The sequence below is a fragment of the Echinococcus granulosus genome (genome assembly GCF_000524195.1).
Source record: "Echinococcus granulosus chromosome Unknown EG_S00086, whole genome shotgun sequence".
Taxonomy (NCBI): Eukaryota; Metazoa; Platyhelminthes; class Cestoda; order Cyclophyllidea; family Taeniidae; genus Echinococcus; species Echinococcus granulosus.
This window is the reverse complement of record NW_020170466.1, coordinates 136,131-162,781: the sequence shown is the minus strand read 5'-3', so window position 1 is coordinate 162,781 and position 26,651 is coordinate 136,131. Positions and strand designations below refer to the sequence as shown.

The following is a 26,651-nucleotide window of genomic DNA, read 5'->3' as shown; positions in this document are numbered from 1 at the left end:
AGCTTCGGGATTTCTACGACACGCGTGACACCAGGTCAACCCCAGAGAGGTGGATAGGTGGAAAGAACGAATCGTACCCTGACTGGGCTACTGAAGGCTTTTACTAAGGATCTACAACGCCGAGATTGGGACGGTGTATTCTTGCACATGTGACTGCAGTTTGTACCTCATCTGGCGTTTCATTGTTCAAAATGCGCACAAGTCGTGAAATGAGAATCCAAAACTAAATTTCCTTACCAAACCCATAAGTTCAAACTAACAGTGTTATGGAGTGCGAATTACAACTGAAAGGAGTGAGACGATCCCTCTCCATGGCATGGGAAAGCTCACGTCTGTCATAGCTCGGATGGAAGAAGTATTACGACAAACATTGTCAGCCCAACGTATGCCGAGAGAGACCTGCTACAACCATGCAGGCCTGTTCCTCCGCCTAGGATACCTTGCAATCCCCAATAACCTTAAAGCAAAGATGCACTCCGAGGGATGGCAGCCACCCCGCCATCAAACTACCGAGTCGACATTGCACGATCGCGTAGGCGACCAATCACAGCACGTCACAGCATAATGCGTCCGAACAAGGATGCCGTGATTTGATGGTTGTTTATCTCTCGGTTTTGGTGAGGAGCCACCTTTGACTTGGCCATTGTACCGCGATGGGTGGGCTGGCCTTTTGACCATGCCGGTAGCCCTAGTGTCTTCTGCATGCCGAATACATATGTATTCAGCCCGAGTGTTATACCTACTTTTGTTTGCAGGGGAGTCTCGGGACGCTGCATGCGCCTCCGGTTAAACGCAAAGACGCTCACATACTAATAAAAAAAAAGGCCATTGGAAAAAATTTTGGTAATATCCATAAGCGGAGCACCGGCGACGGTGCTCGAAAAGCCAAAGGGGTTGTTTAATAGGTGTTCGCTTGAGCGTAGCTGTAAAAACTACACCACCGTCATGCACTTCGTTTTAGTTTCGCGGGACCCGCCCTTGCAATTAAAATGGGCGGGGTAGCCTTTGGGACACCTCGGTAGTCTTCCAACCCTCCTACCTGTTAGCAAGTTCCATGTTCTTCCAGAGGAATTTTGTCTAATCCACATTCACAGAGGACGTGAAAGGCTAAATTAATTTCATTATTAGCTTCATTTTCAAACATAATTTTCCAAAATCAGTTTGCAAAAGAAATTTTAGAGATGTGGGACCTCAAAAATTAGGCGTTACTTTTGACAACTATAATAACTGTGAGGCTGTTACGATAAGGAATCCAACATTGATTTATTTATTAATGAGGCTGGCCTAAAGCAACTAATTTGACTTAATGTCCTGCATCCCCAATATTTTCTGACCGTATGCAATTAAAAAGTCTTCTCTTACTAAATCACTATCAGATTTGAAGCAAGAATATTTTTGTAAGTTAATGCAAATCTATTTTAGTACCCAATAATTTAAAAGTGTCTTTAGGTTTCTATTGGCTAAAGCCTGTCGGGACCTTGTCGAGTTTTGTGGGTGGTTTATGCCACTAAATCCAATGAAGGTGTCTTGAATTTAACAAAATGGCAAAGTTGTCTTACGAAGTCGTCTTGCTGCACTTCATTATTCCTTTGGGGTTGTTCTTTGGTAATATCTTCCTTAAATCTATTTATTTCCCAGCATCGACAATCCGTTACAACCTATTTTCCTTTATTTATTTCCTACTATTTTTGGGCTCACCTTTCATACGACGACCACGGGATGAGAGTAGCAGGGGTTTGCTTACATTTGCTCCTCTTAATTTCCTTCAGCTTCTCTAAAAGCATACTTAATCGTTCTGGCTACGACAAGTATTCTATTTACTTTTTCCCACCCTCTACTCTATTTAATCCTATCCATCAAACCGTCTCTCGACGAACCTCTTTCAAATTGTAAGTTGGACCTGTTTTAATCGTCTCCATTTCTGCACAGGCTCTTCTGAATATAGCATTGCTTCGGCTGTCGGGGTTCAAAAGTGAGTTAAGGTATTTTCTAACACTAGACTCACTTTAGACTCAATATGGAAATCTACCGTGCAATGCGGTTGGTTTTCCCAGACCCCATGGTCCTGCTCATTTCAATTGTTGCTCTCGTCTACCTTTCACGGAGAAGAATACATCACTCTGCCCTTAATCATTACTCTGACGAGGAAGCCACACACTCGAATCCCGAAAACACCGAGACAGGAGAAACATCCATCGGTTTTCTGCGCTCTACGGAGGTTCCTAGGATTCCTGTAAAGCGACCTGTCCCCACTGCGTCATTCTCAAACATCTGGATGCTCAACCTCCTCACAGTGGTTTTAGCGGCTGCTGCAGGTGTTATCGTCCCCTCCCTCCTTTCTGCCTTCTATCTGCTCAGCTTTTATGTCACCTGCACCTACTGGTCCTCTTGTAAGACTGTCTATAATCGCAAACTCGCCTGGACCCGCATTGTCCTCCTCATCTACAGTGCTCTTCATCTCTGTCTCTTCTACCTCTATCAGTTTGAGTACGCACAAAGTGTTCTCAAAGACGGATCTTTCATCGCCAGGTGCGTATGCTTCTTCCGTCTCTAATGTTGGTATTTAGATTGCTGGGGCTTAATTACCTGCTTCGTGTGGATTGCACGCGACCGGGAGAGGTGATATTTCCCTCTGACAAACCCCTCTTTGTTTTCTTCGCACCTATTGCAACACTATTTGTGTATTTGGCGGCTGCGGTTGAGATTATAACCAATAACGACACTAATTTGCATGGCAGCATGACCAAATGGGTAAGTCTGGTTTTGTGCTCCCCCCCAACTTGTAGATTTTCTTGCGTAACTCAAACCTTACCAACGCAACGCATCGACATTCTTTACTGCAGCGACAGGTAAGGTGGGAAAGAATGTGGTTTTATACTTTACCGATTTGCCTCTTTTGTAGCGTCAGCAGCCAGCAGATGATTTGAATCATCAGGACCCATCGACAAGTTTGAATGAGCCGCTGCTATTGAACACCAATCAGAACTCTGGCCCAGATGCAGTGGCGGGTCCGCTGTCACAGATTGATCAATCCAATGTCGATCAGACGTTCATTGATCTGGATGACCTGCCTACGACAGAGACTGTTGTAAGTCTAGTTGGTATCAGTTTATGCTCAAATTTCTTCTGATCTTGGACTATGACTTACAGTAAGGCTTAGGGTGGTACCGATTTAACTTTATTGATATCCTGTGTGCCGCTAGATCTCTTACCTGAGTCTGTGCTCGAGATTGTCTTAATGTGGGCCATGATGATGACTCCGATTTGCTCGACGTTTGCAACTGGTCAGAGTTTTAAATGCTTTTCGTTGACGAAACTTTTCTGTAGCATTATGATTTGGGCATGATTAAAACTGTGAAATTAAACCGCCTTTTTACCAAGGAAACGGTGTCAGCGCCTTGGCTATTAGACCTTTTTATAATTTGTTTATGCCCCTGCAAAGCGCTGACTCTTTGGCACATACAATAGGCAAGCATCCGTGCGAGTTTATATAACAATAAATAAATGTAAAGGGTTTATGAAATTTTGTTTTCTGTGAGACTCAAGCCTTCGAATTTCTTTGCTCATGGGCTGTGTCTCTGAAAGCATAATTCTTAGCTTTAATGACCTCCGTTTCCATCCCGCTGTTATTTCCCAACTTTTCACTACTTCTTACCGGACACCGTAGTTGCTTGATGTCAAGAAAGGATGGTGGTTACCACTCCAAGTTGAAGATGAGGCGCGGTGCGAGATGTGGAGTCTTTCTTCCTGTTGACTGTTTCGCCAGTGCTGACTATTTCTTATGTGAATCATCGAGTATCGAGTACGTAGATAGCATGCGTAGTTGTTTGGTCTTCAAGTGAACAATTTCTGGTAAAAAGTTGCGCTCGTAGGGTACCACCGATACAAAGTAAGCGTGGTGCGTGCTTTGAAAGTGCGGAGAGGATGGGGAGTGAATCATTTGAGAATAACCGCTGGATGATGTGGTTGTTCGCTTGGCAAACGTACGAAACATCAGTGCGAGTTCTTCATGCGTTAGTCCCACCATTGCCCCTCCATTTCCTCATGTTTATAAAGAATAGAGGATTTGTCTCAACGAGATTCACTCACCTCTGGATAATTCATCAGCAGGATTAAATTTTTCAGTTAAATGCACTTCTGGGTGGTGCGCCCTCCTTTCACGAAAAAACCAAAAAAGTTTACGTGCAGTTCTTACAGCTCAGGAACTGAGTGAGATACATTTCGCAGAGCAGATGAGCTTGAGTTGCATCTATCAAGTAGGTTCACTTAGCAGTTTTTACCGCGACATTTTTAGTTAATGTAGGTATAAACAAATTAATTCATTGCTCACTTGACAAATTAGCGGATGATCTTGATATCCTAACTTCCTCCGAATGCTATGCGACAGTTTTTAATGGAAATTTTTTTGGCCTTTGAAGTGAGTTAAGTTTGTTTGGTGGGGTAGACAAGGTGGAACTGCATGCATTAAGTTCGTTCAGTCAGCATTACATTGAAAGTTTAAAAGTTGGCCAAGGACAAGGAGGACCACCGTAACGATGATGGACTGATGCCCATCGCTTGCCTTTTATAAGTCCCTAAATGTTACAGCAACTGATGTCAGTACATGCCTTTTTGTTAGTCCGTTTCTGTGTCATTTTTTTCAAAGTAGCTGAGATTAGTGTCCTTGAACTGTCTAACTATCAGTTGTTTTTGGCCTGCAATCCTTTAGCGGTAGGCTGAAATGTGACGTGAATATGACTCTCTGCCACCAGCATGGTAACCGAATCGTGAGAATGGTGCTGTTTTCATCGCTTTTCGTGGCCACTTCTCACAGGGCAGTCGAGTGTTTTCATACAGGTCATGGAAATGGCGTGATGACCGTGTGGGAATTTCTAATCAAGGCGAGAAGATATACGATTTCAATGATATCTGGCAGTCTCATAAATCAAGGTAGATTCCACCGGAACACCCTTTTCTCGAATCGCCCGTTAAAGGGTTATTCGCTTTGTAGTGCTGAAGGCTAATGTATGTTCCGTAGTGAGCTCATTTATCATGTCAGTCAGATTTCAGTTGAAACTCTGATCTGGAAGCAAATGGTAGTTCAGTTAAAATATGGTCGACACACATCTTCCTGTCATTTCTGCCCAATGGCCTAACTGGGTTACCTCTAACCATAAGAAACGGAGGTAGTGTCACTCTGTTCATAAACCAATATCGGAAGTGGGTCATTAGTGGACTCTATTCTACTGAAGTCGAGATTGGAGTGGTTGCCGAACTTAATCCGCTGTTGAAGAACTTCCCTGACTCAGCTATGAACAGCAGACATCTTTTTTATAACGTTTCTATGTGGTATGCAACCCGGCTGCAGAGCTGAAAATCAACTTACATTCAATTTCCTGCTAGCTTTTGATCACTTGAAAGAGTAGGCATTTATGCTGTCATTTTTATCGATAATGGCGACAGAGCACAAATCTTTGGCCTTTTATTTCAAAAAATTGGTCGCGTTGTCACCCATTTCTCTTCTAGGCTCTCGTACAAGCAGATGAACCAGAAATAAAGCAAATCTCACGATCCCTAACAGTAAGCGCGATTGAAGGCGGCGGCGGAGGGCGTTTCTTAAGACCAGGAGGACCCACCGACCGCTCTCAACCTGTCTATGATGTCTTCCCCTTTATGATAGCCGCTCGCTTTCGTCATGTCGGCGGTGATGTTACTCTCGACGAAAATGCCAACTTTTTCTCACCCCTCACTCAGCGTCCACTTCTCCTCAGCTTCCTCAACTCAGCTATTCGTAACAGCTATATTCTCACCTTTATTGCCATGATGGTAAGTCTCAGCACTTTTTGCTCTGGCTTTGATTGGTCCTAAAAGTAGGTTTCAAACCCTTCACTTTAACCTATTATACGAGGGTTGCCCAAGTGTAACCGAGGGCTTCAAGTAAAACACAAAGCAGTTCTAAGGAGACTGAAATTTCTTTTATTTTTTCGGTTTTTCTGCTGCTGCCTTCATGCAGTAATCGCAGCATTCACCGCTCCCACAAGAAAGCTTGTCTCTTGTGCAACTTTGTGCCAAGTTATGCGTCAGTTATCCAGGGTCAGACCTTATATCCTCTTTATGCTTAAAGCGCTTACTACTGAGGCTGTGGACTGGAAATCCCTTAGGCTGGGAACGTCATTGAAAGACATAACCTGGGGTTTTGAACTATTTGTCCTATTCAAATTCCCTACTATATGGCCGTAGATATGCATGTTATAGCCCTTCGTTGAGAAGAAATGTCATTAGTACATTCGTGCCACTTGCCGGCGTGCGTCGTATCAGCCCTGTTAACATTCATTTTTTGTCTAGCTAAAAGTCTCGGTTGCATAGCGTTACGCCTTTACATAAAACTTAATAGTTTATAAGACCGGCTTCTCCTTGTCGTCTAGGCCTGGAGCGTAGTCTTACGCAGTTGGTTGTCCTTCATCCTCCTTCTCTCCGCGTGCATTTTGTGGATTTTACCGAATTCACGACTGGCCTGCCTCTACTGCAGCCCTCTGATTGTCGCCTACGGCATGTGCATAATTTTACTGCAGTATATCTACTGCTTCGATCTTACGGAGGTCGAACTGCCAACTTACCTGCCAGATAAGAACCTGAATCTTACCGAGATAGGACTGCATCGCTGGCCTGTTCCTGTGTGGCCTCTGTCTCTTCAAGTGAGCCTTTGACCATTCTTTGTCTAGACAATCCGATGTCTGTCTAGCCAATTTTTGGGTGCTATAATTAGGTGTACCGTAGGGCACTCAGAGGTGGCATCAGTTTAAGGGAAATTTTTACAATCCGGTAGTCATCGGTTTATGCACGGATCTTACTCGTGGCTAGAGGAAGCCTAGATTGTGGGATATGCAGACGTGTTCGAAGACTATAACTCACTTTCAGGTGGTACTGTTTGCCCTCTTACGCTATTTATTTCCTTTTACTACTGTACAGTTGACGTTTCTTGTCTTCTTCTGGCTGAACCTGCGCCTCTTTGTGTTGGAGCGGTCGTCGTCCCTTTCATTTTCGTCCCACAACTCTACGCGTTCGGTGGTCCACACCACCAATACCAGCGCTGCAACCACTGCTACAGCAGTTGGCGGGGCTACTGGTGTAGAAAGGGATGAAGAGTGGAGGGAAGGAGGAGGTGGAGGGGGAGGGCTAGATGGTGCTACGGCTGCTGCTGTCGCCGCTGCCACTTCCAGTCAGTATGAGGGCATTGCGGTGGTGGACAATTTGCAATATCGCAAGTTTAGTGAGTCTTTTAACCTCTCATCTTTTTTCTGCATCCACTATGCACTTGGTGAAAAAACATCCAGGATTATGGAAACTGAAGCCTTTCTTTTCTCTCTTTCATGAGATTTAATCTTGGAGTGGATTTTCATAATAAAATAGAACTTTATTCTTATTTACTTCCCCATTCTTTTCTCTCCTTGAAAAAAGTACAGGCAGTTGAGACAGTTTTGCCTAACTTTGCAAGTTGTTTCTACCTGTTATTTCGTTTTTTCGTCAGTGTTCTTAATCGGGAGAAAGTAGCCATTCATTGGCCTGATCCAATAAATAATGAATTATTTGATTCGTAGGACGCTTTCCAGTTCTTCCTATTTTTCGGTTTGGAAACACTATTTTTGAATAGCTCTCATGCAAACACCCAATGTGGTAAAAATTTTGAATTTGTTCACTCGGTTTTTTGCCTTCTGTCACGTTTCCACCCGAAAGTAAATACGCTTCACTTCCTTTCTTAACTCAAGGAAAAATGTTCTCTTAAATGTTTCATTAGTAATCTCTTGAAAACAGCAGATTTTCATTTCCCATTCTTCTACTTCAAGTAAGGAATTAAAAGTTGCCGGAAATCATGAAAAACCCGGCCATCCTTCCCCAAAGAAGCAAAATAACGCAAGTTTCACATCCTTCATATCTCTTTCACCGTTTTTGACCGCCCGCTTCATGTTGCGCGTGTAATCATGTGGTTGTGTAGTAGCGAGAAGAGGTCTTATTCATCACTTACAATTTGGTCGTTGTTATTGTCGGAGGATTATGGGGGATGGACGGAATAAGCCAGTGCATTTCTTTCATCTCGAAGTACCACTTGAATTTGTCATGAGCCACTTTAAAGTCAATAGATCCTCCGTTGTCCTGGGACGGTAGCGCTTTTTTTCAGTGAATTTGCCAGTTACGGCTGCTTCTCGCGACAACGTCACTCTTCAACGCCTTGTATTAAGTTGCATCGTCTAGCGAACCGAATAATGCACAAGTAGATGAAAGGTTCATTTGTTTGATCTTCAGCAAGTGAAGGGTTCTTGGTGAACGGTTGCATCTGCAGTGTACTATCGCCACGAAGTAAGCACATTCTTCTGGATATTAAGTGGTGCCTGTTTGGGAAACGCGAAAAGGGTGGTGGGTGGATCGTTTGGGTTAACCTATGCGCGATATATATCCATCCATTTCTCAAACGTTAGGCCCAATGACGTACGTCCATTTCCTTGTGATTACAAGGAATGGAGGATCTTCCTCAATGTTTTTCACCTACCTTCGGATGATTCATCAACAGGATCAAGTTGTATGTCGGAATCATTTGTTGGGTTGTGCATGCTGCCTACACATCACCGCCAAGTGCTACTCAAGCAAAATTTGCGTGACCCTTATGCAGATTTCGATTCTGAGAACAGACAAGCTGGAATAATATTCATAAGACGCATTCAGTCGGCATTTTGGGACTTTGACTTGGAAGAAGATTGATAGGAAGCACAAATGAGTACCGTAGCGATTAACGCCTACCTATCTTATTTAGTGCTGCTCGAATCTCGGGGTGAATAATCCATCTAAATTTTGGTTGTCACTTCTTTGCATCCATGTGACAAAGATTTGATTAAAAAGTTCTGAGAAGTGTTGAATTTTCCACTTCCCATTTTACTCATTGAGATTTGTCTCAGAGAAGTATGTACTTAAAAGGTAATGGGTTCTACAATGTCTACTTTCTTCCCCCGTTCTCTTCTGTCTTTTCTTGTGATGCTCTAATTTTTACAAGAAATGCTGGGAATAGAGTCTACTCCCTTGTTTTCTTATTTTCTTCTGTGTTAAATCCGTTGATCTAGTATTTTTTAAATTTCATATGCAGATTACCAGTTTTTGATGCCCTAATCGGAAGGGCTTCTGTTTGTGGTTGGTGGTATTCTTCACCCTGTCATTTGTGTTGCTTACCATAAATTTCGTCTCCAGGCAATAGAATTCTGTTTTTCTCGTGTGTAGTGTGTCTGTGTAGCGCCGAGTCATATCTAAAGACGTAATCTGACCTATTAGCATGAAAGACATGAAAGTGGTGGCAGATCTCACGAAGACTGGAGAGTTTACATACTTGGATGTTGAACTAGATGCCATTACGGAAGTTGTAGGACCTTAAAATCTTCGTGAAAAGTAAACGGGTGCTTCACAGATGCTCTGGTTTTGCTTAAAGACATCGTAAACACTGGGAAGGAAGGGAGGGTTCCAAAGCCCCGCAGCGAATAGCGTAGAGCTGAAGTTTGCCAGTTAAATTAGCACAAGTGAACAATAGTTTGCTGTATACAGGCAATACGAAATCCCTTTATAATAGCTGGATCCTATTCTCGACTTATGGCGAATAGGAGTGATGTGGACGCTACAACCGAACTGTAGCATTTGATTATATGCGTACATTAAAAGCCTACACAGCAAAGTACATTTGTTTTTTTGCAAAGGCATCCGCATCTGCACTTTTGTTTGGGATTCGTGACTGCTCTTGTTTACATTTGATCCATCCTGGAGATCCGGCATTCGACTGGAGGAGAGCATGTACTATGTAAACTTGATATTAACTTTCATGCAGCTGCAGGCATCAATGGGATCCTCAATCATTATTTGCAGGCCTGTTAAGGACTCCTCCTATGTCAGAAAAGGAATTCCTACGAGTTCTAATCGGTAAAATTAGGCGACAGAGTGCTAGAGGTGGCATGGTTAGAAAAGTTGTTCATTTTTTTTTTGAAATATAGGATTAAATCCACTTTAAACAACTTTTTGATACAGTTCTTAGAAGGGATGAAGTGAAATGTAGTTTTAGAATGCTTTGTGGTCGGGATTTAAGATGGTCAAAACGGTGCCTCTTCAGGCTTGGGAGCTTCCGTATCAAGTGACATGAAATTAGACTGAAACGTCACTCTCCTGGCTTTTGTGGAAATTACTCCCGGTTGACCTGTCTATCCCGGATGCTTGGGTATGCAGTCTTTTTTTACCTGAAGTTTTTCCCACTAGTCGTTAAATCCAGCAGGTAAACGCGTAAATGGTTCCGAAATAGTTGGTAAAAGCCGAAATTTTGATTTCATTGTTAAAAACAGTTTTGACAGCTTTGAGACGTTGTAAGTAGCGAATGGTCGTGATATTTTTCACAGTTTTTTTGGTGTAACTAGCATGTAGGCATTTTTTCGTACACATGCATTATGAAGCACGGACAAGCGCCAATCTATGGAGACAGTTCCGAATTTGCATAACATGCACGTAAACTTTGACTAGCACTTGGCGGTGATGCGTAGGCAGCATGCACAACCCAAAAAATGATTCCGACATACAACTTGATCCTGTTGATGAATCATCCGAAGGTAGGTAAAAAACATTGAGGAAGATCCTCCATTCCTTGTAATCACAAGGAAATGGACGTGCATCATTTGTGACTTGTATTAATGTTATATGCTAGTGGTGAGGCATTCGCTAAGAGAATGGATAGATATCGTGCATAGGTTAACTTAAACGATCCACGCACCACCCTTTTCGCGTTTCTCACACAGGCACCACTTAATGCCCAGAAGAATGTGCTTACTGTGTGGCGGTGGTACATTGCGGACGCAACCGTTCACCAAGAATCCTTCACTTTCTGAAAATCAATCAAATACGTCCAAGATCCACCTACCTGGTTCTCCATGCGATTCAACTTGATACAAGGTGTACCATAATAACTTCGTTTTGAGAAGTTGTCATAATTGGCATATACGTTGGAAGAAGTGTTACTCTTCCAACACAACAGGCAGCCTATTGTGCTCACAATTACCCATAATACATCACATGGTACACTAGGATGAAAGAGGGGCATGGATTCATTCGCCTTCTCCCTCACTCCTCATATTCCTCCGATAATACCCACTACCAGGCTGGAGGCAGTAATTACCACCTTTGCCTGCCACTACGCAATCGTATGTCTACACGCGGAAAATGGACTAGACGTTAGAAAACGAGAGTGAGACGGGTATGGAGATTAGGAGGCTTGTATTGCAAACTTTATGTGTAAATTCCATTAAGTCTCACAGAAAAGGGTTTACAGATGAAATAAAGTGCTCTAGGCAATTCGCTTACTCGGCCAGCTTATAGTGACGGAAAAAATAACCGAATTTTACTAAACTTCCGGAGTTATTTGGCTGCGTTATTGCTGGAACAGCAGAAAAAGCCCGAAGAATTTTATTACAAAAAAGCGTGTCTACAGATCTGCGCGATGATTAATTCATTCGATTAGTCATCGCAGATTAGTTTATTTTGCCTTTTTTCCGATTAATGCCACCTGTCCAAAATCCTCCCATCGTTGTCAGTGTGTATTTTCGACTTATCTGGGTGGATATTTTGATGATACCTCTTGCTAGTTGTGCGATTCTCTATCTCCGCTTAAAGGTAATTACCAAATTAATAATCGCCATTCACTTTTGGTACACTTGCTTGAGCTTCGAGGTCATCCCTATTCCATTATCCAATCTTGATCTCGATGCATCATCTAGCACGACTTTATATGGGTCTCCGTGTTGTTCAAAATAGGCCCCTTGCTTATTGGTTTGTTCTCTCAGTGACGTGCCAAAGGAAGTAGGCAAATTCGTTCAAATTATGGTATCCAGGGCGCTTAATTGATAATGGTGAGTTCTTCAAACTTTTGCTTATCCACTGCCATTGTCGATCTAGGGTTTGCTAACAATCTCGATCGACTCTGGAAACTGCTTTGCATTTTCTACTAATGTGGGTTTGCTAACGCCATTTAAGGGGAGGTAAACTAATAATCACCCAACAGTAGCTGCACTTCAGGGTCAAAATGGTGTGGTAAACATCACCTAATTTTTTGCCCCACTCTGCATATCTTAGTTGGGTGTCTTTTTGACTCATTTTTTGTGTTGCTGGAATTTACCTATCATTGCTTGTTTACTTTCGTGAATGCAAGTCTGCTTCATTTCTTAATCTTTTTCTAATAGCAAATTCCCTTGGTTTAACAACCGTTTTTATGTCCATCGAACGACCTCCTTGTTGATCAAATTAAAATGAGGAGAACTTCCAACGCACGATTTCTGAAAGAGATTTTACGAGGAGATTTGCAGAGAAAATGATCTTAGGCAGGAGTAATCAATTCCTTCTTGTTACCGTTTGATCATTTTTGCATTATTTCCATCTTTTGTGTTATTAAAAGTTTTCTTCCCACTGACTCTCAACTGGGTGACCTCATTGATGGAAGGGCACTTTTAGATGTGTTTTTAACGCCTTGCTACCAAACGTCTTACCGTCAAAGGAATGTTTAGGCTTGGAGATGAAATAAGCTCTTCTTTGCCCGCCACCATGCTGGAGGCTGAAGTAGGTATTCAACTGCGCCCCATTTGTTGAACAGCAGTTTGTGGATTTTCGCCTTGAGGCATTTACACAATTTTGAGCTAAGTGCTTTTTATCCATGTCTGGGTTGCATTGAATTGGGAAATGAGTCGGACTTTGACCATCGATTGGAACAGATCCGAAAAAAATTAAAAAAGAATATTTTTTGTAGCTTTTCCTCTGGCAAAATATTGTGGACAGCGCCTGAGTTAATTTTAAAGGTAGTGCAAAGTGCAGAACGTTGGAAGACTTGCAGCTCTTAACAAAACATTCACGGAGCAGGAGTAAAGATATCCTAAATCCATGTTGTATCCATAGTGATGCTTCTCGTAAATTACCATGTGGTTCACCCGTCATAGTTTTCTGCTGACAAATCACCCTAGATCAATTCATTTGGGAGGTGGTAAGCTGTTTTACAAGCACTTTTGGGTCCAGTTTTTCTTTACCTTTCATTATTCTTACATAAGTTAACCGGCTACTCAACATTAAATTCTACTACATTTTCCCAGCGGTACGGACCTGCAAAATCAAAACAACCTGGTCCTTCTAACCTGCGTTCTTAGCTCACGTTATCTTCGGAGCTGTTACTTTTCCACGAAACCATTATGATTGGATGTTGCCAGGAGAAGATGAGAAGGAGCACTTAAAGACGTTTTATCAAAGGAATGCGGAGAATTAGGGGGAGATGGAATCCATTTCTTTGCCTCTTATCCTAAAGTACAGTATGGGATTCTTTTCGTGGGTCACTTTTGCGGTGCAAAGTATGGGTTCTTATTTTATCTTATACACTCAAGACTTGCTTCCAAATGATTGGCTAGTCTTGGTTAATTCTGAAAAAGATCATTTTTTCCTGTGCGCCACTAAGTTATACTATGCTGGACTGGTAGATCTCCATTGTAATTGTGCTTAAGGTTTGCAAGAAAATCGCGTTTTTGTGACGTGAAGTGAGGCTAAAATTTATTATTTTTGAAGCCTGTTTTGTGTTATTCATCGCTGATGCCCGACATGCAACCGCCGCGTTTTGTCAGTTTATGTGGGTGTAAATAAATTTTCATCACTCACGCTACGCATTGCTGAGAGTTAGTTCTGACACCGGTAACCCGAAGCATATTTTTGAGGGCATTTCGGGGTGGTACCCTACTGATATTGCGGGGCTTCACGCCTTTGGAAATAAGTTAATTTCAGCTTGTAAAACAGACGAGCTCAAATGCTATTCATCCATTTCGTTCAACAGACTTAACATTATATCCTGGTTCAAAAGGGATAGAGAACGTAGTAAGGTTATTCGTTTTGACGGAATGACGCCTGTCTGCACCTAGTAATGCATGCATTTTATAAACAATTATACACACTTTCCAGTCCTTATAAATTATGACAGCAGTTTATATTCATAAGTCGTACCAACTTTTCGATTACCAGATAAATGTTGAAGGTTTTTCAGTTTTTAGATTGAAAACCGAATTATCTTTTACTTTTTTCCAGATAATAAGATTCGCTTTTTCAATGGTAGCAGCTCGCTTTGGAACTCGATCGTCGTGTACTTCTTGTGTCAGCAGAGCCAGTATCTTGCATCATAGATCGTGCTCATTTTTAATCCTTGACAAACTAGCTAGTTAGAGTGTCAAGCACTGGGAGTGTCTGTAATCGTGGATCGTTTGGGTTGTACGAGATATTGTGCAGTCTTGATGAAGCAGTGTTTCCATGGCGTAACTCCCAATCCAGAGCTTTGTAAACCTCTCTATTGTTTAAAAGTAGATCGTACGCTGATGGATGAGCATTTCGCCTGTGCTATTTTTCAGAGTATTATGATAAAACCCGTTTCGTATTTTTCCATTCTAGCCTCGTTTCTGCACAACCTGTGTGTGCGCTACTGGATCGCACTTTGTTGTCTCACCATGCTCCTCTTCTCGCTGCGTCGACCTGTCGTCATCTTTCGCGTGGTCTACATGGTTCTTCTGCTCTACTTCTTCACCGTATTCATGGTTAGTCCTCGATTGATTTACCTGCAAGTGTTGCGTGTCGAGTCTCGCCACAGTTAAGTCTCATGTAGTGATTCTAATTTTAGCTCTCCTGTTTCTTTTCTCTGATTGCCCTACCTCCCTTGTTCGGAATGCAGATAGATTACAGACGCTTAATCGGTTGGTGTCGTAACACTGTGGAAGTCATTTTGCTGCTTCCTTTAATTCATCACCAACTTTTAAACTGAGGTCATTTCTGCCCCCCACATTTCTTCATAAAATCCGCGTGCATTTGCGACTTGCCAGAAAATTCTGTATTAACAGTGAAATGGAGGAGGGCTTGCTTTGGCTTGCTTCTACACTATAGCAAAATAGTTATTGCATAGCAACCTATTTGTTCCTCGCCTGAAACAGAGGCCACACCCTTTCCACGGCACTTAAATATTTTTCCTTAAAATGAGCATGAAATGCATAAGACAAAGCGATAAGGCTCCTTTTGACATCGACGCGATACCGACTTACTTATGACAACAGACCAGTTAGTCGGTCTTTAACCGAACAAATCATGGGTTATCTTCATACAAAAAATTTGCTACTACCGGACGCTGACCGTTGAAATAGACGTGTCAGGTCACGATGCCCGGAAGTGAGGTGTTGTTGATTTTTAAGGCAGCAGACCTGGTTATTGGCCTCGACTTGACCGATTGAATGTGTTCTTCACGGAAATTAATCATATTAGCCGGAGTTAGTAAATTATGTGGCGATGGCGATTGTCCTTTCTCGGCATGGAGGCAATACTGGAGTAGCCGGAAAGCATAGATGGCCGTGATGATGTTTCTTCTAGTCTCTAAGTCACTTTGATCGAAACGACAGGATGCACTCCACTTTAGCAGGATAAAAATCGAAGTGACCAAACGGAAACCAATGAAATGAATATTAGAGGCCAAGATGATCGGGTAGTATGCGTGGTCTTGAGGTGCCATCAACTACATGACAAACGGCGACCCATCGATTGCTTTGGCTAGCAGTAGAGATGCAATGTAACTGGATAGCAAAGTGATCTCCACTTGAACCTTTTGTGTTTCCTCTTATGCCGAGGCATCAGTCTATGGAGGAGTTGGATATTCGAAACAAGGCCAGAAGGTAGGCGTATCTAATCATGTTAGTTGTGGGAAGTAGGGAGGCGAGCTATACGAAGATCGGTAAAAAATTTTCAAGACAATGGGTTTCTCTTATCGACAAGCCTTCTCCGTCGACTTAAGCTGAACTTAGATTAAGCTAGATTTTGGGACGCTCGGGAGGCGACGATGTTGGCATTGACAACGTCGGAGCTAATATCCACTTTGAAGGCCATCTTTATGAAGACGCGGAGGCCGGTGAAGTGGAAGATGAGGGTGATGAGAAAACCCGTTTAAGAAGGGAAAGGAAGTAACAAACCAAGATTTTTACTGAATGATGTTATTGGTTACAAAGACGACACGGTGAAAGAAGGGTAGAAATTACCGTATTTAAATGATAAGGTCAATTGGCTCTCGTCAATTCAGCTAAGGTACTTCTCGAGTTAATTGACTAAAAACAAACTCCCAAAGTCATACATAGATGATCTTGGTTGGACTACAATTAAGCCTTTATCGATGGAACGTCTAAGCTATCATTAAAAGGGTTTTTTACAGTCCGAAATGCATGATGGATAGTTTCTATGGCTGGTGGTTTGAGCAGCGGCAGTACTACCGTTGTTTTTGCGAACAACATTGTTCACGTGCCTGTTACTCATTTGCATTACCCATCCCCCTCAACAACGTCTCGGCCTATTGGCCACTGATTGGGTCATCTACTGACTGTCATATTAGCTTTTCTATCCTCCTCCTACCACGTTAGCTTAGTTCGTTTTTGCTAGATTCAAGTTAGGTTAGATTTTGTGAAGAGCTAATCGGACATTTTATACCTACTGGTAGTTATTATTTCACTACGTTATGGCTAATCTCACCATCTCCTTACATCCACTCACCTAATTAGCATGACCCTTCGTGTCCGTGGTCGTGTTTATCTTCAATTGACGAACTGCCGCCATTCGCTGTTGCATTCGTTCATACCTGCGAGACGGTCTTACGGGCTAAGGCTGCCATAGCTGCTGTTTGTCTATTTTGCGTGCTGTCGCTGTACCTCGCTGTTTTTGTGTGGCGGTGGGGACGACCGCAAGGTCATTGCTACGGTTAGATTCCAGTTCTCGATGCGCACTTGTGGTTCCTGTGTCTTGCTAAAATACGTAGGACCTATCCTGAGAAGGTCTCACGATTTGACATTGACAACCATTTCCGCATTGATCAACATCCTCAACACTAATTTAGACCTGAGAAAGTTGGCATAGCAGACAAAGGGTAGCTAAAAGTCGTGAAACTCAAGGGAGAAAGTTGTTACATATAGGCCTAAAAGATCCTGGATTTTAAAATTAGGGTTTTTTGATACCTAAGAACACTGTCTAAATGAACGTAGTTAGCGGGTAACACGAGGAGAATGGAACGCATGTTTAATGCATTGGGGGTTCGCACCTTTGCGTAAACATGGCATAAGGTTAGTTAATGAATTCTCTACTAAATTCGATGGATATCTTATCTCTGTGTTCATAATTATATCATCCATAGTGGCCATATGATTGTAGACTCGCTTGTGGAGATCTTTCTCTTGATGGAGTTCTACCAAGGGGGAATGTGACTATAGGGCCTAATGTGCTGAAGGCAGTATGCATAGTTAGTCAATTAGGTGGTCATACCTAGGCAATTATAACATCTCAAACAGCTATTCGTTTAAATTATACAGACATACCAAAGCATTTACAATGATTACACAGATAGATAAGTCCTTGGTTTTTTGGATATCCTTGTTGGATGTCATCAAAACGGTGCCTAGAGAAGCTCAAATGAGGCGATCTTGGTGGACCATCCACATCTGAACATTACGGTCTCTAAGGGGTGTTAAGGGATCCTACTGGAGCAGCTAAATGCTTTTTTGGCAGCATTCTCTGGGACTGGAACTTATACTGTCATACTGATCGTGTTACCTTGTGGAATAAACTAGGTGCGCTTCTCATTACTAATCCCTTCATTGGCTCGACATAAATGGCACGAGGACGATTTCGACGTGTCTGGTAGTGTTGGATCGTAGACAATGTCTTTTTCCACCTTTGGCATGGAAGAAATGTTCCCAGTGGAGAATAGGTGCTCTTCCTAATTCGTGGTGTCGTGGTGTCTTCTTGGGTTCTCATGTTTCCCTATTTCCTCTGTCAGATTCATACTTTTCATGCTAGAGCTGAGAACTTATGTGGTTGTCATCCTTTTCTAAGGTGACCTAACTTCCCAAATTGCGCTTCTTTACATTATCTTGTCCCTAGGAGCCAAAAAAACGATCCCTTGTTGATGCACAGTATTAACAACTGCTCATAGTAAGGGATATTAACATACCAGTAGTTGTACAAATTCCTTGACCAAGGGCATATTTTTAGAACATCTCTGGACGGTACATCCCAAATGCCGTACAGCAGATCCCACGAAAATCCTCAATATTCTTGGCACTGCGATGAAGTTGCTTAATAAACCAGGCAAGGTGGAAACACGCGTGTCGGGTTGGTTCAGCCAGCACTTTATTAATAATGAGTGGTTAAAATGAGGGGGGGGGATGATGGTGAAAAAAAAGAAACACTACCGTACCGACTGATGCGTATCTATGGTACACCTTTTACAAGAGTTGACAGATTGCGATAGGCATTTGCTGTAAGCTATGTTCTAAAATCACAAGATTTTTTAATCACTTAATAGTTTTACAAGACACAAATCAGGGCCTCTTAGAAACTTCCGACATTAGCCCATAGTCTGCAAAGGGTGGATAGTGCCTCTCTAGTTAGTGGAAACGTGTAATTAAGTGTAGTTGTTCTAATACAAAATGTCCAATTTCTGCTTCAGCAGAAGGAAGAAACGAGGGCAATTCAAAGATCTAGCATTCTCACTTATCCGTTACCATTATTAACGTGTTGTGTTGTGTAAGTTTTCGATTTTGGTGGCTCTGATGATCTCGTTAGTTGTTAGTTATTTTCTAACGCACAAAACGGGTGGTCAGTTGTCAATTTCGTTTCTAAAATGGCGATCAAATTTGCCAAGGTCAAAGGGAACTCCCTTACTTCACTTATTCATCGAAATAAGCGTAATTCTCCTACCAAATACTCATTATTTGTCTCGAGGGTGCGTGGAAGAGGTTCTTTTATTTAATCAAGACATGATAGGACAATCGCCTAAACGAAACGGAGGGTTGAAGTGAGATTGAGTGGTGCTAGCAAGCTCCAATCATCTGCATTGTTTTTGATGGGTAGTCTACCTCTGTGTACATGTTCACCTTCTGTGCGCCAGTTTTGAACTTTGTACGCACAGCGCTAGTGATTGTTTTCATCTAACCTCCCCTCTCTCTCATAACTTGCCCAGTTGATTCTACGAGTGCAGGCATTTTTTTAAAAAAAAACTAAGCTTAATTAGTTGAGGTTCATGTGCACTCTTTGCACCCTACTTTCGCCTTTTTTCCTCCAAGGTGAGCTACCGATTCTGGCGAAAGCAGATGCCCACATTCTGGTGGGTTTACATCATTTACTCCATTGCTGTACTTCTCTGCACCTACACCTATCAGTTTACCTTTTTTCCGTACTACTGGCAAAATGGCACCGGATTGAGTCCTCAATTGTGAGTTCTAGCCTATTTTCATCAGACTGCTTTGTCTTTTCAACTTCTGCAATTGTGTATCTGTCTGCAAACTGTAGATTGAAAGCTATCGGTTTGGAACAATTTGATAGTGCGGAACTCTTCGATCGGCTCATGATGCCTGTCGCATTCATGGTGGTCATTATCCTCCAGATGCACTACTTTCATAAACCCTTTCTCGAAATCTCCTCTTTGGATAGATATCGGTGAGTTTTTTCCCTTTTAATGCACCTCTAACTATCTGTCTTGTTTCAGAGATCGTAATGGACAAGAGAGGTTGCGTGTGAATCAACCTGCTTCGAGCTCTTCACATCAAAACTACACTGAGTCATTGGAGACACAGTCAAGTAGGTACCTGTCGGTTTCTTCTTCTCTCTACCCTATCCATATAGATTTCTTGGAAGACTTTCACTCTGTCTTCAATATCATTGCCTCATCAATTTGTCGGTTTATTAACACCTCCCGTACGGTGGCGTGGAGGTTCGCAGAGGTGCATTGGATCAAAGTCGTTTGTCTTCTTGTCATGTTATCTGTCATAAAAGAGGTGAATTTATTTTTTTTTTCCTTCAGATTTACTTATAATTGAGTTTTTGGTCATAAGGATCATTTTATTGCAGTTTTTTACACCGTTTCGATTAGGGACTTCTTAGGTTTTCCGTTTGCATTAATTGCTGCGAAAAGGAACGAGGGAACGGGAGTAGGATGGGGTGGTCATAAAGCTCTTCGTTTCAGGGACAGATGTATTTGTGTGGGATTTTTTTGCTAAAATTTTCAACAGCTGACGCCAAATGGGAGGGGAAATGGTGAGTGTTTGTTAAGAAAGGAACAATTTAGCTATTTTTAGATTTAGTTGATCAACTACAGTCGACAATACTCATTTGAACGATGAAATGTCTCTCGTAAGACTGGATTTGAGAACTAATGCAATTCACTAGGTCTTCCATCGTGTCTTTATGGATGCGACTGAATAGCCCAGCTGTCTAGATTGCCGGCAGTGGTTTGATTGACTGCTGCGTGGCGCCTTTTAGTTTGAGTTTTCACGCAATCCTCCTTTTTTGAATCAAGACGGGACTTTTCGCATTTAGTAAGCTGTCTATATCCAGGCCAAGAGGGATAAGTTTTTTGTGGCATTGTCGATTACTTTTAAGTCGACGGCGTAACGCATTCTGTGGTTTGTTGCGTGTCTTGCAGGTGACAATCACGAATATCATTCCAGTGATTATCATGGTGGTGTGCTTTCCCTTCCCTTACCTTCACGGCTTCCTCGTCACCTTCATTTTCTGTTTCACCGGCCTTCAAATTGTTATGAAGATGCTCTTCCAGTTAGACATTGTCTCCGACCTCGATTATGCCAACGTGATCGCATCAGGGGCGCCGAATAACCCAGCCCAACCAAAGTCCAGTGTAGGTTGTGGAAGAGTATTTATCGACTCAGCAGACCCATAACTTTGAAGTGATTATATCTACATTTTTGTCCCTCTTTTCACTAGATCACTTCTCTACTTCCTAACGGAACGGGCAAGTGGATTGGCTTGGATGTGGTTGAAGACTTTCCCAAGTATATCACGGTCAGTATGGTTCATAATCTTTGCCTTTTTTTAGCTTTTTCTTTCCTCTGTCGCGCTTGTTCATCACATAACATCTGGTCGTGAAAGGCCTTACGAACAGTTCAGGTGCAGACCATTTCGGGAATGAAAGTCAAATTATTCTGATCATCTGTTCCTTTTGTGGTTATTTTATTGGTTAACGTCTGATTATTTCAATTTTAGTACTGCAACGATGGTGTACAATTTTTCCCACTTGGTGTAGATTAATCTGATCGGTTGTGCTGTTAAACTTACTACACCTCTCATGTTCATTCTGGCGTTCTGTTGATTTGGCCTCATTGCTGTTAAAAGGGAGAAAGTCACTCATTTTGGCTGGTACTGTAGTACTCATATTACCCATGTAACTAGAATGGAGACTTCTTGTTGATTTTTATCGAACTGAAGCGATTTCATTGCCATGAAATGGGTGCAGAATCTGCTAAAATGAGGGTTCACTCACCTTTAATGGTGAATAAAATAAGTACTGTTTCATGACCATAGCCATCTGTCTTCTGCGTCCACGGTTTATTGAATAGCATCTGGTAACTGTTATTTTATTGTTGTGGAAAGCATGCGATCTGTGGAAGTGGAGGTCACCTAGTCAATATCTGTCCAAGGCAGTCAGAATGGATGCTTCCGTTTAGAGCTGTCTGCAGTGCTTCGTTTTCTCCACAGTGCAACACTTTTTGCAATCGTTCGCCCGTTGCCACACGGTAAAGGTGACATCCTTTGTTTTTGAAGTATGTTTCCAGAGTAGTGAAGAGTTCAGTTTTTTCCTACTTAATGACGCAGAAAAGTTAACTGGTTCCTGTCCAGATGGGAGAGCGAATTCAGAAGCCGCTCCCATTAGTCCAATTCAGTCGGTCTATTTACCAATTTTTTTTGAAGTGATTTGTTAAGATATTGTATTTGTTGTTCTTTTCGTTCTCACGAAATCCTATGAAAATGCTCCTACTGGGAAAGGTAAGTCATTATATGGCTTTTTTCTAAGAAGCCTATCAAAGCATATGTTAAATGTACTCTCTTACGGCACCGGAAGTAATTATTTTTATGCAATAAATATGCCAATTCCTCCACGAGTTTGTGAGCCTATCCATCATAGAATTTTGTTGGGGAGAAAAAGGGGAAACAAAAAGGGAGTATTGTGAGATGGCAAACCGCGAACACGTGTTTGTTTCAAGTCATGCACAGGCAGCATCTTCATGGCAGGGAACATGTTCTCTCATTCTCTGCTACTTTTTACCGCCCCTAGTGTACTTAAAATATGGGATAAATTTGCAGACACAATAAGGGCTGAATTTAGACTAAGATTTTTTTAAATAATGCAAAGCAACTGCTTGAGATAATCGCAGTTGCTATCACTACCTTCTTTTCTACCAGGACACCAGCTTATGAATTTTGCCTAGCGAAAACGGTTTTTTTGTCTCCAGAATCAAAAAAGGTGGCCTTACCTACTTGCATTTCTATCTCAAGTTTCTCATCTGTCTTTTTCTTATGTAATTTTGAAATAATCATCAACATTACTTGGGAAAATCGTAGAATTTTGAAGCCATTTCTCATCGCAAGCCAATGAAACAGTCAGTCAGCAAGTCTTTTAACGTGTATAGGACGTTTTTATCATGCAAAATGAAGGAGAGATTGATAATTTCTGAAAGTTTTTACATTGTAAAACCGATAGTGTAGTGGCTTTCATCAGTACCTTTTCATATGACGTAGGCGTAAGCAAATGTTTGTATTACACACGTCGCATTAGCGGAAGATCTTGACATCCCAGCATTCTTCAAATGCCATGTGACAGGTGTTATGGAAAACTTCTGTGGCCTTGGAAGTGTGTTAAGTTCAGTTGGCAGGATAGACAAGGTGGAAGTGGATGCATTAAACGGTGTAAGAGTGGGTTCAAAGCAGGGTGAAAGTAGTAGGAAGGACAAGGAGAACCACCACAATGATGATACATTGGCGCTTGTCTGTGCTTAATGATGCATGCACATAACCAATCACCCATTTGAAGAGTTGATAGGCTGCATCAATTGATTGTGGAGGGTTGTATTACCGAAAATCACACTAATTCTTTTAAGTTACTTTGGTACCAGAATCTGCAATGTGTACTAAACACCATAATTGCTCCCAAGACCTTTAAAGTCAGTAAAGAGTTCATTCCTCCCCCCAACCCTAAAAGTTGAAGGTGTGGTGGAAATGGCGACGGCATTTAAAAGTTCACCGATTTAATGTAACATTTCAACTCACTAAGGCTAAAATATGGCAGAAAATTTAACTCGTTTTTGTGCGAGTTGGTGCATAACTCCATGAATCGTTGAAATTAATTGGATTTTGTCTGTTCATTGTCATAGTTTTCGAGACCCTGTTTACATTATCACCGTTGGTAAACAAGAAAAGCAATTAAATCGCAAATCTAGTAAAGACTTTTTGTAATCCCATTTTTTCCACTCCATCAGTGCGCTTACTGCCCAAACCTATGTGTTCATTACCTACCGTGTGCGTGGTTTACTTTGTACTCTTTTTGAGGCTTGGGTTAGACAAGATCATATTTGAGGCAAATGGGGGCATACACACCAATACTTGATGCAGACTTCATGATTATAGACTGGCGTGAAGTGGACCTCAAAATATCTCCTTTGTGTTGCTCAAATAGCGGTTTGAATTACTGCGGTAAGTGAATCGCGAATGATGAACGTCCTGTAGACCTGATTAAGTACTCAAAATTCGACCGTTGCAATCTGGAGTTTTACGAGATCTTATAATGAGTAGGGAACTTCTCAATGTCCCTAAGCAACTCTTTCGCACTTGCTCACTTGAGGTCACTTTCTGCACTTTATACCCCTTAATTGTATTGGTATTCCTTGATTCTTCATCCAGGGTGCAAACAACAAATAAGGCTGTATGGTATTTTATTCAAAATCTTCTCTACGCTATTGGCAGAGGAAAGACATTTTCCGATGCATGCATTAACGCCTAAGTCGTATTTCCGATTGCAGATCAAGATTGGCATATAAGAAATCCAGAAAAAAAATTTTTCTAATTTCGCTTAAAGAGGATTGAATGTTTAATTTTTTTTTACTAAAATAGGACGAGGTGGGTGTGATGGGTGATTTGAGGCGAATGTGGAGTAAATTCTGCTAAAATTTAGTGATCAACGTGTCGAGAACGTTTGGTGATTTTTAAATTGGATGAAAAAGTCAGGGGATCCAAACAACTGGGTCTTCTCCACATCCATCAACAGCAGACGACACCAATCTTTAAGGACCATTGAATCAACTAAGAGAAAATCACCTTCCTCCGAGAAAATTTATGATCCGTAGTCCTCTGACAGTTCTTCAAGTGATGCTCTTTACTTTGTTGCTGCCATTGGACAATGAAATATAAAAGAGCCCAGACACCTGTGAAATAACGGGACGATAGAAACGGTAACTGAGTGAAAATCTTAAATTCGTTTCCAGATGAAAGGAACATCATTGTGGATGGATGGACTCGCGTTCAAAAATGTATGCGTTTCCATGGCCTCAAAAATGACATTTAAATGGAAAGAAAAAAGTTACCCACACGCCGTCAGTCCTCGTGCCTCATTACTTGAAGGGGGTAAATTGAAGAGAAGATACTAACCGATCGGGCTGTGTTTGGGACTCCAGGCTCCCTTGTTATTGCTAATTTTATTCATCAGTGATCATTTTATCACAGAAAATTTGCGACTGCATTGTAGGTGAAGGGTGTCTGTGAGATCATTTCTGTTATTTACTGCTATATATTAAAATTGTCGCATCTGCCTGCTTTGAGACATGTGATGTCTCTGAGGCTCTGAGAGGCTTCAATGGAGTACTTCATTGGCACGGAATTTTGTAGCCTCTGTCGTAGCAGCGTTAGTCTTAGGGAATCAAGATGAGAGTGAGGCTAAGAAGCTTACCTTAAAAATATGCACTAAGTTTGGAGCTATTTGGGAGGAGTTGGCATGTGTCTTAATAAAATAACCTCTCCGTGTTGTCCATGCTTTAATTTGACGCTGTTTCAGTTTACAGGCGGCACTGTAGTTTGGATTGTTTTCACTGACTCTTAAAGACTTGAGGCACAGTTGCCCCAATTCTTTCTCTTTTTTGACCTGTTTCAACGGCAGTTTTGTTGGTGCCTAACGTAAAAACAGCCTGTCTCTGAGTGAGATCATCAGTTGAGCTGCGATTAATCCTACATTCAATTCGACACTTTGTTGCCTCTCTTATCGCTCCACTAATCACTCGTGGCAGAGTAAGCAGCGATGGGTGCTTTCCGCGTGATATACTCCGCCATTGCCCAATACGTCCAAATGCACTTTTTGAAGAAGTTTGAGGCAAACTTCTAATGTTTAACATCAATCTGGAATCTATTTGTCAACTTTGGAAAATATTTATTCTAGATTCGTACTAAAACTATGGTAAAATAATCTGGGCACTACCAAGTTCTGAAGATTTGAATCGGTGAAACGCTGGAGTTTATTGAAATTTGGAGTCAAGTAAATCAAAAATAAAACAGTAAAGAAAGTTTGGAGTAACTTGTGGGAGCGAATGTCATTCTAGCCTTTTAACCCAAAGACTAGCTCTCCAAGACCGTAAAGATCCTTGCATAGTAATGTGAAATCACAAAAGTTATTCACATCTCATAGGTTTTGCTATCTTTATAATGACAACGATTGGCCCTACTTTGTTTTCCAGTTAGGTGTGTCACATATACGTGACCTGTAGGGTCATTCGGAAAATTCTAGACTTTATGTCGTTGCCGCTTGGAGCGGATGTACTGCGAGGCCAAATATGGCAGTAACGCAGAGAGAGTTAAGGTTCTTATTTTAATAAGTCCAAAACACACTTGTTTTCTCTACTTATGCAGCCGCTGGCACTGCTCCTGGTGGCTTGTGTCTTCTGGCATGTGATCAAGTACCGCCAACTGCAGTACTACCGCAAGCCGGGCAGCTTGCGACCTAAGTCGGGCATTATCTTCCCTGAGATGACCTTCAGCACTATGAACGAGAAGCTTGTAAACTTCCTAAAATGCCTCGCCAATTACACCTTCTACAAACTCGGTTTGGAGGTAAGTTACAGCCTTGCTTTGGATATTTGTATTGCTTCATGAAACCTAAGTGAAAGTTTAGTTGGGAAATCAATGTGCCTCGAGAAAACCTAGCAGTTTATTATTCCTCATTTCCATTGCATAAAAGTATGAACGGATAATTCATTCGAATAGCGCTTGTTAATAATCCAGGGCTTAACCCTTTCAGCTATTTGTTTACCTTAACCTGATTCTAGGTCTGCTCTTTTTTTCCCACCTGCACTGAACAAATCCATCGACACACATGTTAGTGCGTGGTTAACATAGCATTACGTGGCGGAGGTATCGAGGTCAAAAAGTTTAGCCACCCTCCCCTCCAATTGGTTGATTGAGGTTACAGTCAGTCGTCCCCTTGGACACGGGGCCTGCGATTTCATCGTTTATTTTTAGGTGTTTCTTAATCGCATCGTCCACACTTCTAAAAGTAAAGCGAAATTTCGTGGAATGTATGGTCTCTGTCTTCTCCTTGTTGTCGCCCTTGGTTACTCAAGTCCTTCTGAGGATTTTTTGTATTTAAGGAAAGACTGAAAACAAAGCACTTCAAGGAGCGGTAGTTGCTTTGATTTGTTCTCTGCAGCCTCTTCCTTCACCTATCCACTTTGCTAGCACAACAAAGTCACTTTATGACAACCCATCTCTCTCGGCATCCAACGGGCGCCAACTTTTAG

At 41.8% G+C, this 26,651-nt stretch overlaps 1 protein-coding gene across 1 annotated transcript; it reads left to right on the top strand. All coding sequences in view use genetic code 11, as the record gives it.

Annotated features, from left to right (window-relative positions):
• Positions 1–483: 483 nt before the first annotated feature.
• On the top strand, positions 484–26,651 carry EGR_07766 (hypothetical protein; the record flags this gene model as incomplete). The annotated part of the gene is made up of 19 exons (XM_024497015.1): positions 484–585; positions 1,930–1,972; positions 2,055–2,529; positions 2,568–2,751; positions 2,787–2,849; positions 2,903–3,088; positions 5,506–5,805; positions 6,405–6,674; positions 6,949–7,249; positions 14,455–14,597; positions 19,146–19,294; positions 19,372–19,518; positions 19,568–19,659; positions 19,705–19,802; positions 20,504–20,716; positions 20,803–20,880; positions 25,765–25,965; positions 26,374–26,492; positions 26,561–26,651. 19 exons carry the CDS (start codon positions 484–486, stop codon positions 26,649–26,651), a joined length of 3,255 nt encoding a protein of 1,084 aa, XP_024348569.1.